The sequence below is a fragment of the Takifugu rubripes genome, chromosome 1 (assembly GCF_901000725.2).
Source record: "Takifugu rubripes chromosome 1, fTakRub1.2, whole genome shotgun sequence".
NCBI classification, from domain to species: domain Eukaryota; kingdom Metazoa; phylum Chordata; class Actinopteri; order Tetraodontiformes; family Tetraodontidae; genus Takifugu; species Takifugu rubripes.
The window spans coordinates 13,354,671-13,374,169 of record NC_042285.1 but is presented as its reverse complement, the minus strand read 5'-3'; the positions used below and the strand labels follow the sequence as shown (position 1 = coordinate 13,374,169).

The window sequence follows — 19,499 nt, the reverse complement described above, 5'->3', positions numbered from 1 at the left end:
CGCCCCCGTGTGGATTTCCTGTATAATTTACACTTCAACTTAGTTGAGTTGAGTTTTTTTTTTTTATTGTGTTTTATTCTTCTAGAAATTAAATGAGAAGAACGCAGCACCAGAAGGAGAGGAGGAGTGGAGTGTGGGCGGAGCCAGGGAGGGAGCTGGTGGAGAAGGAGCAGCAGCAGCAGAGGATGATGTGTTCCTGGTCCAGATCCATGAAGTTTCTCCAGAGCAGCCTCACACTGTGATCAAGGCCCCGCGCTACAGCACAGCTCAGGACATCATCCAGCAGGTGAGGACAGGCAGGAAAAGAGCTTTGAGTCTGCGGAATCTTTGACTGACTGAAGCCCCGTCTCCAACCTGAACAGACGTTATTCAAGGCCAAGTATTCCTACAGCATCCTCTCCAATCCCAATCCATGCGACTACGTCCTAATGGAGGAAGTAACCAAAGACGTGGGCTCAAAGAAGTCCTCCACCACTAAGCCCCTGCAGCGGATGCTGCTGGATCACGAGTGCGTCTATCAGGCTCAGAGCCGCTGGCGGGGCGCGGGGAAGTTCATTCTGAAACTGAAAGAGCAGGTAGCTCCCAGCGCGCTAACCACTTCATGGTAGAATGGACGTCTGACTATTAACCTGCATGTTTTGTACTAACTCGTAGCGGAGACCCTTGCTAACATCTTGAATGATGACACTGTATTTTATGGTATGTGCATGTTATTGTGTTTTATATGTTTAATTTGTCTGTCAGTATTTATTTATGGATTTAACCAGGAGGGGCTTCCTGAATAAAGGTTTTATGGTTTTCAGATTGTGTTTGTTTTCTTTCTTCCTCTCCGAGGCTGTTGGAAGTTGTTAATGGCGACAACACGACCTCGCATCAAATAATACAGACGTGCACATTTGTCTGCACAGATGTCGTTTTGACTCCATTTCTGCTTCCAGTTGGTGCGGGAAGACAAAAAGAAAGTCATTTCCTTTGCCAGTGAGCTGAAGAAACTGACGAGCCGCGGCCGCAGCATGACGACTGGCGGCGGCGTGGACGGCCCCGGCCAGAGTAAGGATGATAGAGCTGCATGTTGTGTGGCTCTGACAGAGCTCCAGGAGTGAGGTCACACTCTGCCTGCTGTCTGTGCATGGGAAGACAACAGGTACCGTATGCTGTCTCTAACATCTGACTTCCGTTTACACTGTACATAAATCCCTACTAGCCAATCAACGGGCTGCTTTAGTTAGGCTAAATGTGCAAATGCTAATTTACAGGAAAAGCATGGAACCTCCCCATCATCGTCCCATTGACACTAACAGGTGGACATCTTAGAGTTTGACCTGTGGCGCTGTTTAAATCTGTAATGTTTGCTCCCGTGCAGGGTGTTGGTCTGCAGCAGTCGGTCTGAAGGTGTGGGTGGCAGATGGAAGGGTGGGGGCAGGTAGATTCCTTCCATCTTCCTCCTCTGGGAGACGTCTTCATCCAATCCACCTGCCCACCTCCTCTCTGACTGCACCAGTGTTGAAGCTGCACCTCCTCAGGAACTGGAAGATCCACAAATGAGTGAGCACAGAGAAGACTGGGGTCGACTGCTTCTACACTTAGAGGATTCCGGTGGAATTCTGGAATTCTTCCCTCTCTTCAGCCCTGAAAGAGTCAGTGATCTTGCTCTAGCTGAATGAGCTGAGGACAAGATGGAGGCTGGGGACAGAAGGTCAGGAAGGTCACCCAGTCAGGTCTTGATTGGCGTCCCACTTGGCTGTGGCTGGTTTATTGGTTGGAGCTGCTGTTATTAAGAAAGAAAGCAGGTTTTCTATCTGGCTCACAGCAACACCTGAAACCAGAGGAAGCAGATGTGTGTTTTGGTGGAGGGCATTGTGACGGAGGCTAACAAGCTGGCTTGTTTGGTTCTTTTCTTATTGTCGTAGGTTCACAGTACTGTAAAGCTGTCACTCACACACTTCACCACCCTCACTATTATGCTGTTTTTGCTTTGTTCGAACGCAGGCAAAACACACGTTGCGTTTAATAACAAGAAATAAACCCGATAAATGTCCTTAAACACTCTTTTCTTTGAGAAAAACCCTGATTGCTTTAGCGCTAAGGGCTTTAGCTCAAACAGTCAGTAGCATTTTGCACATTTCTTTGATTTCCTTTTCAACACATCTGTGGTGTTTTCTTGGTTGTGTGTTGTTGACGTTTGTTCTCATTAGCACTATCCTGATGGCTGTTATTTTAATTCAGGCTAATGACGAAGTGTATATTAGTTGTTTTTATCATTTGAGTTCTTAACTCGGACATAAGTGGATGGAGACTCGGAGTCCAAAGGTGAAAATATGAATGGAATTATTTGTTTCAACTGATTTGGCGTCACATCATTTGATTTCTGGAGTCTTTTCTGGATAAAATTGATAGATTTCCTAAATCAATAGTTGGCTTGTTTGTAAATTTCTTCTTTTTATTTTAGTTGTTCAGAATGTACTAAACTTGATTCCTCTGGGGCCATTTCCCACCTTTTTTTAATTTATTTTATCTATATAGTTTGCATTCTTTTGCTCTTGAGCACCCTCGAACTTGTGTCTTATTTGCTATTTCATTGCTTTGTCTTTATCTGTAGTGACGGCAGCGCTCCGTAAATCTGCCATTTTTAACTCGACGTTAAGGATAAAGTGTCTTTAAAGGTTCAAACTCTTTGGCAGAAGTTACTATTGGATTTTTCCATGTTTTTGGTCAGTATTGCGACTGTTGCATTTAAAGGGAAACCACGTGTGACCATCATTAATAGAATGTCAAACCTTCCATAAACATCAGATTTTTATTGGATCCGAAGTGTTTCGATGATCTGGAGATCTTTTAAATAGAACGGGCCGTGTTCTGGCGCCTCCCTCCAGACCGCTGTGAGCATCCCCAGGCTGAGCTGCAGCCTTCTCTCCTTTCCAACCTGTAAACCTCATGAATGTAAGTGTTCCTCGTGTGTTTGTTCACAGATTATTTATTTGAATGTGAAGCCCTGGTCGGCATTTATTTGTTCTGCTCGTTGATGTCGAATGTCATGTGTTGTTTTTTATTTATTTAAAGTTGCGAGAACTGCCCTCATTTTCCACAAAGCTATCTCGATCTGTATGATGTGTAGATGTTGGCCGTGGTTCTTCTGCAGTGAGACCAGCCAGGACAGATGCTGACCGTCTAAAATCAAACGTACACATCTGTGCCACAGCTGTCAAGTGGATTTACTTGAATTGTCAAATGGATGACAGTTGGCGTCTTTATCATTTGTCAGATCACAATAAAACTGTGATGCGTTCACTGTCCATGTCTCAGATCCTTTTTTTCCCCAAAAGTTCCAAGTCAAGTTTCCATTACCACCTGGCTCCTTAAAAGGACAGTAAATCTGTGACCCAAATGCTTCTACTGGACTCGGGATGAAACCATTTGACTGTTGTGGGGGGGGGGGTCATTTCCTCTATGTCAATGCTGATGATCGTTGGAGCGACTTCTGGACCTTCTGGGAAAGCAGTGAGATAAATTCCAACTAAAATATGCTGATGTCTGTCCTAAAAAGAGTATATGGGCAAAAGAGGCAGTGATTTAAAGAAGCGTGAATCAAATAATTGTTTAAAGACCAGTTTAGTTTATATTGAAGGCTCGTAAGAGCCGAAGCTCTCTGTGGCATTTGTGTGGGAGGCGGAAAGTTTGGGTCTGGTCACTGTTTGACAAATTATTCTTTTAAAATGATTTGTTTTTCCTGAAAATGAGCCAGTTTTGGGGCAAATATGTAGATAAGCTGGATCCACCCGCCGGCATCAAGAGCAGAGCAGGATGATAATTACAAAAAAAAAAAAGCTGACAAGAAAAGATGACACAGGCGCTTAAATCCTTTGTCCTTGTAATGCTGCCAGCCACCAGAGGGCGCCCCACACAACCTGTCCTTTGCTGATCCACTCATCTTTTTTCATTTGTTCAGCATTTCTGCTTTAATCCAGCGTGACATGAACCTGCACCATGAATGCAACAGACCCATCCAGCTCTCCTCCACGGTGCTCACATCTGTCAGAAAAGGTGATAGAAGAGCCGTGAACGCAGCGCCAGCTTACACGAGATGGGTGGATAACAGTCTTTTATTTGGGTGACTTGACAAGGATAAGAAAAAAAAAAGATCATTTGAACAATATAGGACTTCTGTCAGTATGAGACAAATTTCAGCTCACATTTGGCTTTAATGAATGTGAAGAGATCAACATTCGTTTAAAAGGCCTGTAAAAAGGTCAAGTTCTCTCCCAAAGTAGAAATATATCAAATCTTCTGTCTAGGTCCAGTGTTCTGAAGGTGCAGCTCAGATCCGATTTAGCAGAGACAAAACAAACTCTGAAGCTTCTGTCCTCAGTTTAGCTCCCGCTCTCGTTGAACAGAGCGTGCACTCGTTAATGACGTTCAGCCTGATTGCCAGGATGCTAATTCCCCATAGCTCAGCACCAATTAGGCGTCTAATTAGATTTTGTTTGGTTAAACGGTCTCGATGGTTCCGCAGCAGCTGAAGTGAGGCGCGTCTGAAGGCTGAGGTGAGCCTGGCACTGAGGAGAGGGTGGCAGGACCAGTCAGAGTTTGGTCATGGGTATGTGGAGGTTGTTCCACGGGCCCATCCACAGTTCCTCCTCGTCTGACTGCGTTCTGTCACCGGGGCACCCCAGGGGGCCCCTCATAACCAGCCCCTGGTCGTCGTCGGTGGTACTTCCATCGACCTTTGACTCTCTCTCCTCCCCCCTCTCTGACGTGCTGTGCTGCTGCTCTGCGGTCACCCGTGCCGCTCTGAGCGGGTCTGGAGCAGAGCCCCCGCTGCTGCTGCCGCTGCTGGACTGATGTGTGCTGGTTCCCGTTGGTGGTTTATTCCTGTCTGCCGCCGTTCCCGGGGCAGCGGTTCCGGAACCCTGGAAGGTGCGCAGGGTGTTGCCGCCAGCCTCTGCTGAGGGGCCGCGCAGGGGGAGCCTTTCCTCCAGCGTGGCGGCCATTTTGTCCAGTTTTTTAAAGTGCTTGACCAACCGCGAGCTGAAGACGGGAGAAGGGATCTTGAGATTGTTGTTGGCGTTGGCGTGTGTGTGGGGGGGCCCTGGGGTGTTGACCGAACGCCGTGTGCGGATGATGGAGCCGTTCTGGGCCACGTAGATGCTGCCGTTGATGTTAGAGTGGCTGTTGAGGTTGGAGGCGATGCGGCCGCGCTGAGTCTCCAGAACGCTGTCCTCTCCCGTTGAGCTGGTCTCATATTCCCGGTCCACCACCAGCTTGATCCGACGTTTTCTGGTGCCGAGCTACAAAAACAGAAACGAGTCACCAACGCCGGAAGACTTCGTTTCTACATTTGATCTTATCTGTAAATAGATCCGGGAATGTGATCCAAACCCAACAGACACGTCATCGTCCCCCAGCGTGACATGGATTGCTCCACTTTACAAGCACCTCCAGGACACTTTGAGGTGGTTTTTAGCCTAAAATGCCTGATTTTTCCTCAGTTATTTAATTTTTTTTCAATGACACTGTAGGAGAAAAAGCTTTTACAAAAGACATCCCAACAATTCTAAGAGCTCCATGTAAAAAAGCCAAGATTTCATCAGTAATGATGCATTTTTGCTTTCAGATTTGAGAGTAGACTTCTTCAATCCATGTTATCGCTAGCTCGCACCCTCCGATTAGACAAAATTGCAACGTTGTGCTAACTGGAGGGACTGGTCTTTAAATCACATAACCAGGGGATTTGGCGTGAATGTTGGCAGAGATATGTGAGTGAAGTTCTGTTTTCATTCTGACTTTACTAGCCTGCAGGCTAAGGCTGAGGGAGGCCAGAAGACCTGCGGACGTCTACACGCTACAGCTAAAATATGCTAATGTGATTTAGTATTTAACTTTCCAGGTCACAGAGAAGCTGGAGTCTGTCCCAGCAGATGGAGACTGATTTGGTTCAAACATGCAAAAGACACAGAGGAAGTTGTGGAGCCGCAGAGAGAAAAAGGACATGGCGGCAGCGCCACCTGGGGAATCACAGCAAACAGCGAAAAGGAGACAGATTAGAGGAATCCAGTCCACCCAGATGATGACTGCACACTCAAGATCTTACTCAGTGCTGAAGAATTCCATCTTTCTCGGGACTTCATCTGTGTCTCAATCAGACGGCTGATTCCCCAAATCCCCTGCTTTTCTCCTCCCTGCCTTGGTCCTCCTCCTCTTCCTCTGTGGCCTCAATGATGGGTGACAAGTCTTTGGTCCCCCCTGGGCTGGTGTCCAGCTGCTCGCTGCTGGAAGCTTGACCGGCTAATGTCAGCGATAGCACATTTCTAACCTCCTCATCTTCCTCGGCCCCCTCCTCTATGGCTTCCTGTGAAGAGCGAGGGGCTCGAGGACTCTGCGGTGCATCTTCGCTGCGTGCGTCTGTCTTCGCGCTCTCTTGGCTTAGCTGGGCGCTGCTGTTTCTAACGTCGCCGTTAACACTGTTGCCGCCGGTGACGCTTTCACTCAGGTTTGGCCCCCCGGTCTCACCCTCTGACCCTGATTCTCTCTCTGACTCTGTCGCTGTCTCCTCCTCCACCGTTTCCCACTCGTCCTTTTCCATCTCGTAACCAGATTCCGCCCCTTCAGGCCTGATCGAGACCGGAGAGTTGGTGCTACTCTCCACAGAAGCACTAAATTCCGATGAGGAAGTTCTGCTTCCTGCATCTAAAGCATTGGTGGGACGTGGTTTTCCCCTCACCCACCACACCCCAGACTCACTATTCCCCCCATCCCTCCTCCCAGCCACCCCCACGTCTCTCTGTGACCCCCGGGAGACGTTCCTGCCCCCCACAGGACCGTACATGCTGCCGGTCCTCTCACCTCCACCAGAGCTGTGGCCACCAGCCCACTCTTCACTTCCCACTCTGGTGGATCCCCGCAGCCTTCTGGCTCCTGAGATAAGAGCGGGGGCCTCGCTCGGCTTTTGTTTTACCGGCGGGGGTTTGCCCGTGCTGACACATGTCTGGAAAACCCTCCCGTTAATAAACACCCTGCCATCCAGGCTGCGATAACGGTTGGCAGGCAACACGCCGGGGAGCGTGCCCTTGTGCTCCTCTCCACTTTCACTATTTCTCGCCGCATGATTCACGCCATTTCTCCTACTTTTCCCTCCCGACTCCCCTTCTCTGCCTCCTCTGTCTGATGCCCTCATTCCTTCTCTGCTCTCTCTCATCCCTGCCTCTACACCCCTTCCCGCTTTTCTTTCCCACTGTCCACTTCTGATTGTTCCCCCATCGTCCACCGGACGGATCCTGGCTTTGTTCCAGGGCAGGTGGATGGTGGGAGCGTTTCCAGGAGCTTTACTCCCAGAATGCAGCCTGTTCCGATTCCTCCCATTGGTTGACGCTGCTGCCTCGCTCCTCGTGTCCCTACCACTGTCCAGTACTTGCTTTCTCATGTCCTCAGTCCTGGGGAATCCCTGGGTTTTTCTGGCAGCTCCACGAGAGGATGGAGGTAAAGGCTGGCGGAGGGCTGGGCCGAATCCAGCGCCTTGAAAGGGTCTCCTTCTCACCTACAGTCGTGATCAGTTTAGCAGAGAATTATGATCACAATGACAGCGATGGAGGGACTCTCTATATGCATGTGATGACGGAGCAACCTTCAGATGGTCAGGTGACCAGCGAGGAGTTGCTGCTCTCGCACATAAACACTGGCAAAGGTTAAAACTGTAACAGTGGCTGCTTTAGTGTTTGTTAGCAGGAACGCCGGAACGGTTTCCAGAGATTTTGAGACGGCTCTAAAACGTTTCTTTTCCTTAAAGCGCGTCGTTGGGACAACTGTGAGTGTTGCCGCCACCACATGGTTACCTCTCCATCAGACTCCTGTGGGCTGTAGTAGTAGCAGCCATCATCATCAACCACGACGTCTCCGTACTCATCGTAGAGGCCGGTGGGGGAGATCAACTTCCTGCGGCTGCCGTACTGCGGGAGGTCGTATCTGGGGGGACACGGGCCAGACAGATCAGACACCGGAAGAGCAAGACTCCCTGTGGCTGCCATGCTGGTGCAGAGTGATGGAGACTATCTAGATTCGCCTTTGTTTTTGGAATCCATCGGAAAGGCAGAAGCCAGAGATTTATACTACAAATTAAATGTTGTATTGCTGATCCACAAGGCGGCTCCACCCAAGCGTAAATGTGGGATAGCAACACAGCCTTCAATGTAAAACCAACATTCCGTTGCCAGGAGACACTGGAATCAATTTCGCTGCCTTTTGTCTCTCTGTTGCCGGGAGCGATGCCTGCCTCCACCGGCCAGGAAGCACAACCTCGTGCGTGGCTCCGTGGGCCTGCAAGCAAGCGACCCACAAAGCGCCTCTGGCTCCAAAATACGACAACACAAATGCTTTCCTGGAAGCAATTGCCAGCATGCTTCAAGTAACAAGCTGCCGGAGCTCCTCTGGGGTAGAAACCCATCTGCTGTTATCTCCTGTTGCCTGAGAAGCCGAGGTTCTTCAGCGTCACGTGTCACTGTGGTATTGTTGTTTAACCCGTCCGGTCTTCCAGGGCTCTGTGCTGACAGGCAGCTCATTGAGTGACCGTGCACACCTGGGCGAGGCTGTGGACCGCTATAAGGCTCCGTGCACACCTGGGTGAGGCTGTGGACCGCTATAAGGCTCCGTGCACACCTGGGCGAGGCTGTGGAGCCCTATAAGGCTCCGTGCACACCTGGGCGAGGCTGTGGACCGCTATAAGGCTCCGTGCACACCTGGGTGAGGCTGTGGACCGCTATAAGGCTCCGTGCACACCTGGGCGAGGCTGTGGAGCCCTATAAGGCTCCGTGCACACCTGGGCGAGGCTGTGGACCGCTATAAGGCTCCGTGCACACCTGGGCGAGGCTGTGGAGCCCTATAAGGCTCCGTGCACACCTGGGCGAGGCTGTGGAGCCCTATAAGGCTCCGTGCACACCTGGGCGAGGCTGTGGACCGCTATAAGGCTCCGTGCACACCTGGGCGAGGCTGTGGACCGCTATAAGGCTCCGTGCACACCTGGGCGAGGCTGTGGAGCGCTTTAAGGCTCCGTGCACACCGCAGGCCTAAATGTGATGTGAACAGCTCCTGAAGTGACCCACATGCTCAGTTGAATATTAATGAAGTCACACACAGAAGGTTGTTTACGGAGGCTAACGGGGTGGCAAATGTTGAAGCGAGTCTCTACAGACGACTTTTAAAAACATTGTCGGGTGGTAGTTGGAAAATTTGTGAGCGGATTAAAGAGTGATTGTGACAAGACCGTTTGCAAGTTTTACCACAAACGGTAATGAAGTGTAAAACTTCGTTATGTCCCTACTGGCTAACTCCCTCCTGCCTGTCGTCATGGTGACCCTGTTCCCTCTTCCGTATTTGTAAGCGGCACATAATTGAAATGTGTGTAACTCCAGAAAGATACCAAAGTCCCAGTAACTGCCAGTGTGAGCGTAGCCTAAGTGGTCTCTCTTCCTCGGCTCCCGGCACCAGATCCAAGCTTCTAAATCAGATTTTCCTTAGCAGCTAATCTGCTGCCATCATTGTGTTGCACCTCCATTTTTACTCTTTCACTCCTCATTACTTAAATACTTGAAATTTCCATAAGGGGGCAGTAAAGAACAAAGAATAAATGGGTTCAGACAGGCCAGTAGCAGGTCCTGAACCCAGCCTAGCTGGTGCCCCCCTCCCCCCGCACACGAGAGGGAGTCATTCAAATGTCATGTGCTTGATAAACAGTCAAATCAATGTTTCACCACAGTCACATTGTTGGCGTGAAGGTTCCCCCTTTAGCTCCAGCTGAGTCGTCTCCACCTGCACTCTACAGCTTCTTCTGCCTTTGTGGCTCTTCTGCATCCTCCACCACATCCTGGCCGAACGGACATCCACAGATGTCACATGGGCCGTTGCTCCGTGTGAGAAATGTGGCACAATTTTTGACATATCAGTGCTGTCTCTGTGATTGCGGATTAGGCTAAACTTTACTGAGCACAATTATTTGAAAAGCTGGTAGAGCATCAATAATTTAGCAGCACTGAAGCAAGTTTGGCATCAGGCTTTGCCTCATTGTATTTATTCTTGATAATAATCTGCTTAGACATTACAGGAAATGAAGAGTAGACCGCTACTGGGGACCATTGAAACACAGCCCACAGGAGGCTGCTGGGGAGGTGCTGGGAGTGAACTTCAAGTGAGCTCGGAGCAGCACGGAGCAGCACGGAGGAGCATGGAGCAGGAGGGAGCAGCTCGGAGCAGCACGGAGCAGCACGGAGGAGCATGGAGCAGGAGGGAGCAGCTCGGAGCAGCACGGAGGAGCATGGAGCAGCAGGGAGCAGCACGGAGCAGCACAGAGCCGGACACGGCAGCACGGAGCAGCACAGAGCCGGACACGGCAGCACGGAGCAGCACGGAGCAGCAGTGGCAGCGCACAGCAATCAAGAATGAGCAGGTAAACTGTGGGGTTGGGTAATTAGCCTGCCCTAATCCCCCTAGGTGAGCACATGACGGGTCAGCTAACCACAATTTGTGGCGCTTGAGTTGTCTGCCTAAACTACGGGCAGCTCTGCAGGCTCCGCATCACATGCGATTATTGCAGCTTCTTCAGATATGCAGTCTCGGTGCAAGCGAGCTGCTCAGATTTTACTCCTCTACTCTATATTAAATATCCTCAGCTGTGCCTGCCTCCCTGGCAGCGCCGTGGCTCATCGCTGTGCGCCAAAGTCATTTGTGTGTTTAAAAAAAACAGGCTTTAATCCCCTTTGTTCCCCCGCATCTTGCGCCGGTTGAGCCTTTCCCTCCTGACCCAAGGGCGCCGTTTATTTTGCACCAAAAACATCAGAGTTGTGCAACAAAAGGCTGAAGTTATTCCTAGCGTCTGTGTAATTGCGATCCGACCCGTGCCTGTGGCAGATGGCTTCCTTCCCACATGCAGACAAAAATCGCATTTCTCTTTCATCTTTAGCTCATCTTCAAGAGATGAGCAGAAAGGTCAAAGGTCATGACCCAGCCCAAATGTGTCCATACTAAACGTCAGAGCATCTTTTGTCTCAAGGCAGGAAGCGTTAGTCAAAGCCCCTCTCTCTCTCTGACCGTGACAATCTTGACCCTGTGAGGTGCATTAGCATTTGTTAGCATCAATTAGGAATTTTATTCTACACCTTTTATTCAAAAATTTGACAAAACCCAGGTATTGTAAGAGTTTTAGGCTACAGACCCTGATTTCCTGCCTCCGACTTCCTACAGTCAGACAATAGCTGGTGGTCGCTAATGGAAACCAACAGCATCTGGCCCAGTGTTTGTCCCTGTGGCCGGTTGCCTGAGCTGCTTCAGTATTATTGTTCCCTCTCTCTGTGCAATTTATGTCTAAGTCCTCACAAAGGCCAAAATACGAGGATGTGTGTTTTATGTCCCCAGTATATGACAGTGTGTGTGTGTGTGTGTGTGTGTGTGTTCCTAGGTGTCTGCAACTCAAATTCATCCCAGAGCTGCATCCAACTTGCACAGGCGCGCGTGCACACACACACACACACACACACACACACACACACACACACACACACACACACACACACACACACGTCTATAGTTCAAGCATGCAGACGCCTACACATGCTTGTGAGGTTACACGAGAATCAGTCTAATAAAGCCGGCTTGACTCGTGTGGGAGGAAAACCACTTTGATTTATTCTTTACGCGCTACATCTGTCACTGCCAGAGGATTGTTTGGATTTTATTTACTTCACTTAAGGCACTGTGCACCCAGAAAAGAGAAAATAAAGCAAATGCAGGTCTCATCTCAACTATTCCTTCCTCACCTCACTGAGCTATGAGTGATACACCTGGTCTTTAATGGCGGGTGACCTTCAGGACAGCGGAACTAACGTGAACGTGAGACACTTCACAAACTGACTGATTTCAGGAACATTGTGTGTGTGCGTGTGTGTGTGTGTGGTGTGTAGCGAGTAAACACAAACCCGTGATCACAGCTGTAGTAGTCCTGGGTGTAGTAATCCTGTCCTGGGTCGATGCCGGACTCCATCGATAACTCCTGTTAGAGCGACACACACACACTGCATCAGTCTGTAGTACTGCACACACACACACACACGTGCACACACTCACAGGTATCTGTATTGCCTAACCTGCCAACCAGGCCTGCTAACCCACTCAGCTCTAGCTTTTGTAATTCATGTCTTTGCATGTATGATTTATGTCTATTCTCTCCTTCATCTGCCCCCCCCCCCCCCCCCCCCCACCCCCTCCTCCTTTGCCCTTCCAGCAGGAGGCTCCCCCTTCATTAGCCTGGTCCTGGTTGAGGTTTTTTCCGGTTAAAAGGGAGTGTTTCCTTGCCACTGTTGCTGTTTGGAGGTCAGGCCCTGGGTTCTCTGAGACAATTCTGATTGTAATAGGCGCTATTTGTATATAAAGATGAACTGAAATGACATAATACATTACTAATTATTAATTATAAATCCTAACATCAACTTTAAAACCCCGTCTTTTATGTCAAACAGCCCTTTAAAGTTGTGTGGCCCAGCAAGAAGGCCCCAGTATACAAACACGGCCCCACTTTGTCAGTAGAACTAGTATTTGGCTACTTATTATGTCTCTAGTTCCTTGACCTCTTCAAACGACAACAATCAACTGAAACACACACGCATGCACACACACGTGCACACAGTCAGGAAGTAGACAGAGTACCTCCGGTCTGAGCAGAAAGGGTCTCAGCAGTTGTTGTGTCTGCCAGAGGATGACAAGACACATGAAACATGTTCCAAACACGACACTTCTGTTTAGCTGAGGTCAGCAAACAGCTGGAAACAGCTGTGTCTTTCCCCTTCTTGTCATTGTCAGTCCAACATGTTTGATTCTTTTTTTTATTAGTTTACATTTGAGGCTGTGGCTCAGATTCATGCTGCTCTGATGCACAGAGATAAACCAGGAGAGGAGGAATCAAGGGGCACTGCAAATTCAAGTGGGGTGTCATGCAGCAAGGCCGACGTGCAGAGTCCTACCTCATGCTGCCCGTATCCTCGTCTGGAAGATCAGAGAGAGAGAGAGGGGAAACCGCTGAGCAACGTTCACAGAAAACACAAATGAGCCTGATTTATGTGGCGCTGCCGCTCGCTGTGCAGGTGACGGCATCTTCAGGACCTGAACCGAGTCGACTGCTGGGAAATGTAGCGCAACAATTAGCTGTGTGAAAGGAAGAGCGGCAACAAACAAGTAAACGAGCCTCTCGGAAACGCTGTTGTTCACAGCCATGAACTGTCATTTACAACCTTAGTGAGGCTTTAAGCAACATGACACGGCGCTCTGCATCTCCAGGAAGAGGACATGATGGCGCTGACGCAACTTAATGATTCAGCCCAAAATTTGGAATCCGAAAAGAGCCGGATCATTCGTCCTCCAGCTGAGCTGGATTGGGAATTTCTAGGGTCAAATCTCAACAAGCACCAGCATGTTTGCTAGTTTATAGGGTGCATCAGGGGTACTGAGCACAAACAACACTGACAAACAGAGCAGAGCCGACTGGCCGCTCTGCTTCACCAGCGTGAACCCGTCCTGCCCTCTGATTGGTCGGAACACTCTGCTGGGTTTCGGAGAGCAGGTAGGTTCACAACAGTTTAACTAAGTTTTGCAGAGCTTTTTTTAAAAATGATTTTTGTCAGAAACAAACTGCTTCTGTCACAACAGGCCGCTCCCAACCCTCCATACTGTTTTCACTTATGTAGTACGGAAATAAACCAGTTTAAAGAAACTGTCGAGAATTGGGAACCCCGTGAAGCTCTTGTTCTAAAAGAAAAACAACAGTAACAACAGAAAAAGTCCTGAAACAGCCGCGCTAATGAAACAGGTTGGAAGAAAAGTAAAAAGAACAATCAAATATCCGAAGGTCCATAGATCCGAGGTGTGCTGGCAGCAGGAAGGACTGTCACATGGAGCCAATGAGCTGGCCAAATGAAGACGTACGACTCAACATCAAACGGGTGACTTTCAGAGGACGCTCCAGGTTCGCCCTTCACTCCTCCACGCACGTGCACCAGCATTCTCAACAACATTCCCCACGCGTGCTGCTTCTCTGTTCTTTTAAAACCTTGATTAAAAAAAAAATGACATCACAGGGTGTATATATGACATATTTCCTGGAAAAAGCCTTCCAGACAGTTGGGATGCATTTGAGGAAAGCTGTGCTTTCTTCCTGAGGAAGAGGATGAATCCACTCAGGCAGGAGGGAACGATTACTGGCCAGATCTAAAACACAAGACATCCCTTCCCTTCACTGTCTGACCTGCTGTCGCTCCTTTGTCAGCCCTCGGCTCCGTCCTAAGGTCCTCCCTCTCTGTGTCTGTCTCCCCTTTGCTTTCTAAACTCTGGCTCATTTCAGAAGAGAGAACCCCAGAAAATATCAGAACCTTTTGATTTCTAAAATAGACCTGCAGGGACCAGACCTGGTGATCACACACACACACACACACACACACACACACACACACACACACACACACACACACACACACACACACACACACACACACACACACACACACACACACACACACACGTTGATTGTCTCCCTGATGCATTCAGTTTTCCTTTTCATCTTGGTTGCTGTTGATTGTTGTTTTTCTTATACAGTGAACAGGGTTAGGGTTCTGCTGTCTTTGGGATCACATTTTAGTCTTCTAGCAGACCTTTTTGTCCAAGCAATTGAGACCTATGTGACTAAACGACAACCTTACAGTCCTAAACTAGCGGTCCGATTGATTCTGATCTGGGGGAGAGAGGCTACATGATCAATAAAACTTCAGTTGATCATCAATCATGACTCCAAGATTTCAAACAGCCTTGTTAGGAGCAAGAGACAAGGTGATATTTTTGATGTCTGTTAATGTCATGAATGACTGTTGGCTCAGTTCTAGCAAGGTTAGGTTAGAGGTGGCGGTCCTGCATCATGCAGATGTGTCCCAAAGACAGTGGGAGATCTCAGCACAACGCCTCAATGAACGCCAAGATAGGAAAGATTCAAACGAGGATCACTGCATCACTGCCAGTGATGATGCGTTGGTTGAGTGTATCAAATGCCCAAACGCGGATAAGTCGAGCATGATGTATCATTTACAATGTTCAGCAAAGCAGACGGACTGAGAAACACGGGCTCACACAGCAGCAAGACAGAGGCAGCCATGCAGTTGTTGATTTACCTGTGTGATGTTCACCACAGCATGTGTTGTCATGGGAAATGAGGCGACTGAAGCAGTGAAGACATGAAAACTTTGGCAAAAAAAAAGGAGTTGTGTTTGAAAAATAGCTATTAGCCCTGTTGGTGCAGTTAGCTGTGTTGCCTCAGAACGATCTTCCTTGGATGAACTGATGACATGAGTGTGTGTGTGTGTGTGTGTGTGTGTGTGTGCGTGTCTTGTATATGCTAATAATAAGTACCAAAATATGCATTTGACCTGCAAAGTGAGGACATCTTTGGGAAGAGAGGATGTTTTGGCTGTCTCCCCTGACTGGTTGAGAGTTAAGACAAGGTTTTAAGGTTGAGGTTAGAATTAGGTTTAGAGTAGGGTTGGGGGGTTAGTTAGGATGGTTAGGGTAAGGTAAGATGTGCGCTGAGACTAAACGTCTCTGTGTGTCTGTGTTAGTGGCTGGCTGCTAAATCCAGCGCATAAACAAGTCTCCAGTCAAATGATTATGATTTTCTTCTTTTTCTTGTTTCACTGTAGCTGCAGAGACAGAAAGCAAGAAATGGCAAAGCTCTCTCAGATCATATCAAGCTCCACCAATAAAATCCTTCTACTTTTTTTTATCATGACCATTATGTCCCATGCAGGTTTGCAGAGCAGCTGCTGGAACTTATCCCAGCTGCATACAGGCAAAGCACGTAGAAAGAAAATCTGGAGGAGTTGCCAGCTCTTCACGGAGCCCTATCTTTGTATCCTGCTCAAGAGTACCTTAAGCAAAGTCCAGCAAGCTTTGTCTGCAGCCAGGACTGGAACCCAGAACATTCTGCTTCTCAGCCAAGTCGTCAACACACTGAGCTGCGACCACCCATGTGAAAATACGAAGGCTAACAGAACACTGCAGAAGCAGCACAGACGAGTCCAAACACCAAACACTCTGGAAATGAGAGCTAAGGAAATAAAAAACAGCAGAAAAATGTGAGAATATGGGTGAAAAGTAGAAGAAAAACAGCATAGCGGAACATAGACAATGCCATTTTAATGAGGAAATGCTTTACTGACACAGTTACCAGTGTTCTTGTTCTGCATTGAGATCAAAGAGATCAAAGATGAGTAAACCAATAACCGTCTAAACACTAAGACACATTTCTACAGTCAGAACCTTTAATGTTCTGGCGCAGATATAGAACCTGGGAACGGCTTCTTTTACTACAGCATATAAAAGTGAGTCATATTCTACCAAGACTGACTGTTCTGATGTGTTCCACCATCACCAGACTGGTACCAGTTCAGAGAAACCCTGGTCCCTTTAATTTATCCGCAAACAAATGTCAGTCACAACTCAAATAATGAAACGCAACAAGGGTCATTTTAGTGGTAAAATAATTATAGAGATAAGCCTTTCAAAAACCCATGTAGCTAAATATTACACATTGTTCCACTGTAGCTTCAGTCACGGTCCTGCTTTTACTCATCATCAGGATTTGGAGCACAGAGAGAGAGAGAGAGAGAGAGAGAGAGAGGGAGAGATGAATTTAACAGGTTTCTATGAGATGAGGAAGCGGTAATAACAAAATATAGGAGTGAAGCTACATGCACATGATAAAACCTAACATAAAATGAAGAGTAAAAACAAAATATAAAAAGCAGTGTGGAGCAAGAGTTCACATCCAGTAGAGACGAGTCCGACGCTCTCCATCGCGCCTCCACCATGGAGCCTCTGAGCATTAGCATAGCAGGAGCCGGCCATCCGGTGGACTGATACAAGAGTTAGCATGGATATAAGACATTAGCGTAAACCGTGGCTGAGGACAGTCCAGACAGGCAGGCTTTGATGTCTTTTTGGCTGTCCAGTTTCAAAGAAAGACAGAAATTAAGCTACGGTCGGAACCTCCACACTTGATGGTCATGTTGTCCCTGTGATCCAGACATGAGTGTGATTCTTTTTTATTTTTACAGGAACTGAACATGGCCAGCTGGGATGAATCTACTTTCTTCCTCCCAAAGATTTGAAACCCCTCACTGCTCAGCACTGATCAGCCTTCCGGTCTGAGTGTTCCGGGTCTAGAGGATGGTGGACTGGGAGGGAAAGCGTTTCTCCAGTTCCTCCACAATGGAGTTCATGTTTTTATTGGGCTGTGCAGGAGCCTCATCTGCCTCCTGCCCCTTAGCGCCCCCACCGCCCTCCGCTTCTGCTCTGACCCCTAACACGGCGTCCAGCGAGTCGAGCGAGTCCAGGGAATCCACGGAGTTCCGACTCTTCATGACCTTTTTGATGGGGATCTGTTTCTGGTCGATTTGGCTGAACATATTGGCCACAGACTTCTCAATGTCTGCGATGTTCTGGATGTTCTTCAGGATACCTTTAAGCTCCTTTCGAGGAGTTTCGGGCTCTGTAGTGGGAGCAGGGGGTGGTGTTGGCCGGAGAGACACTGGCCGCAGCGTTGGTGCCTCCGAAAGGGACGGGAGGACGAAGGTGGATGGATGCAGGAGTGAGGGGGACAGCGGGGGAGGCAACGGAGGCGGCGGTGGTGGTGGTGGTGGTGGTGGTGGTGGTGGTGGTGGTGGTGGTGGGAGAGTAGGTGTTGTACTTTCTGTCTGGGTGGGGTGGGGAGAATCCCCAGGCGGTGGTGGGGGAGGTGATAACGGATGGTGCGGAGGTGGAGGAGAGGAAGGAGGCAGAGGAGAAGGTGTGGGGGGTGGAGGAGGTGGCGATGAAGGGGGTGGTGGTGGAGGAGGAGGAGTCGATGGAGGATCAGGGATGAGCTCCACTTGGACCTGTAGTCTGTCCGCACCTCCCTGGTTTCCTGTTAGATTGGCCCCGAAGCGCCGCAGCACCGGAGGCGTGGGCTTATGACTGGGCGGGGGGGTCCCTCCGTCACTCTGGGTGACGATAATGCTCGGGGGGCCGATGGCGTGGGGCGACGTGAGCTCTGGGAAGATGGACAGGATGATGTCGGGCGACAGGGATCCCTGGGAATCTCTGGTTCTTCTCTGGGTCATTTCCTGGAGCGCCTGCTGCTCGAACTGTCGCGCCTGTTCCTTCACCGTCAACTTGGGCTCCAGACTTGGGCTCCCCAGCAGGTCTGAGTCCAGCCCCCGGTCAAATCCCGAGTCCAGACCCGCATCCTTGCTCTCTTTGAATTCAGCCTTGAGGAGCTCGAGCTCCCACTGCACCGGGTCCATGACCACCTGCCTCCTCAGAGTGTCGTACATGTCCCTGCGGTGCAGCCTGGATGGAAGAGTCCAGCTGTGTCCACCCCCTGACCCCCATCTGTTCTCACTGCCGACGTAGCCACCAAAGCCCACGTCCCCCCCCTGGGAGCTGAGCCTCAGCCAGGCCTCCCGGAGGCCTTTCCTGGATGGGGAAAAATGCCCCAGAAGATCTTTTTTCCTCTGGCTTTTCCCCAAAATCTCGGGGCTGCTCAGGGTCCCGTCCTCGTGGTAGATGGGGTTTTTGATGGTAAGAGGGTTTTCATCTGAGAGGAAAGTGATGCTGGACTCAGATTTGGGCACATTATGGAGCACGCCGCCGTTAGCGACGCACTGACGGTGGGCGGCGATGGCTCGGGTGGCAAAATCTGTGATGAGACGCTGGCGGTCGCTTTCGTCCAGGCTGCCGGCTCTCCCGCCACCGCTGTGGTTCGACCGACTGGTGCATGGATAGAAAGGAAACGAGAGAAGTGATGGAATGAAGACGGGAAGAGTGAAAAATGAACTAACTAAAAGGGAGTTTTCTGCGCCGTGACCTTCTTCTCCTCACTTTTCTGCTTCCAAACCTCCCTGTATTTGGGTCACAACTGTCAACATGCAGCAACCAATAGAATTCAAGGTGTGAATTCTATTGGTTAGATCAGGTCAGTCTGAAAATCTTTTATTTCATACAGTATCTGCCACACTATATTAACATGATATGGAACATATTGGTTCCATGTTGACTTTTGATCTGTGACCCTTCTGCTTGGTAACGATGGTGGTGACCACACAGCTCAGCGCTCTCCTTCAGTACAGAGACTTCCTGCTGAATGTAACCATCAACTGTCGTTTCTCATGTGGCCATATTATGGTATGTAGGCATATATATCTTTACATAAAATAGAACAATAATCTTAGATGCTAATACCAAAAGCAGAAAAATGCAGAATATGAACAGGCACACGAAATAAAGTGTAGGAAAAACCAAATAATGCAACGGATGAAATGATCTGACGACAGCAGACTGTCACAGAAAGAAAAGAGCTCAGAAAAGTTCAGAGAGGACAGTTAGACAAGACAAAAACTGAAATATCGCCATCTGCTATCACGCTAGGCTACAAAGCCGACTCTAAAGGG

General features: G+C 49.0%; 2 protein-coding genes across 13 annotated transcripts in view; one reads left to right on the top strand and one right to left on the bottom strand.

Annotated features, from left to right (window-relative positions):
- Window positions 1-3,291, top strand: part of plce1 (phospholipase C, epsilon 1) — a 49,051-nt gene extending 45,760 nt beyond the window's left edge. For 6 of the 10 annotated variants that reach the window (XM_029841511.1, XM_029841478.1, XM_029841640.1 and 3 more), the window contains 4 exons: window positions 86-286; window positions 363-575; window positions 939-1,050; window positions 1,364-3,291. In XM_029841511.1, the coding sequence (XP_029697371.1) occupies window positions 86-286; window positions 363-575; window positions 939-1,050; window positions 1,364-1,545 (708 nt within the window). In that variant the 3' untranslated portion in view covers window positions 1,546-3,291. Of the gene's footprint in view, window positions 1-85; window positions 287-362; window positions 803-938; window positions 1,145-1,363 lie in introns of those variants that run through there. The other 4 variants (XM_029841739.1, XM_011606185.2, XR_003889573.1 and 1 more) reach the window with 3 other exon arrangements.
- A 790-nt stretch (window positions 3,292-4,081) lies between these two features.
- Window positions 4,082-19,499, bottom strand: part of LOC101065727 (protocadherin-15-like) — a 103,624-nt gene continuing 88,206 nt past the window's right edge. For 2 of the 3 annotated variants that reach the window (XM_011606156.2, XM_029841981.1), the window contains 5 exons: window positions 12,996-13,017; window positions 12,682-12,720; window positions 11,955-12,028; window positions 7,827-7,956; window positions 4,082-5,285 (listed from right to left, as the gene is read on the bottom strand). In XM_011606156.2, the coding sequence (XP_011604458.2) occupies window positions 4,578-5,285; window positions 7,827-7,956; window positions 11,955-12,028; window positions 12,682-12,720; window positions 12,996-13,017 (973 nt within the window). In that variant the 3' untranslated portion in view covers window positions 4,082-4,577. The remainder of the gene's footprint in view (window positions 5,286-7,826; window positions 7,957-11,954; window positions 12,029-12,681; window positions 12,721-12,995; window positions 13,018-19,499) is intronic. The other variant, XM_029842026.1, reaches the window with a different exon arrangement.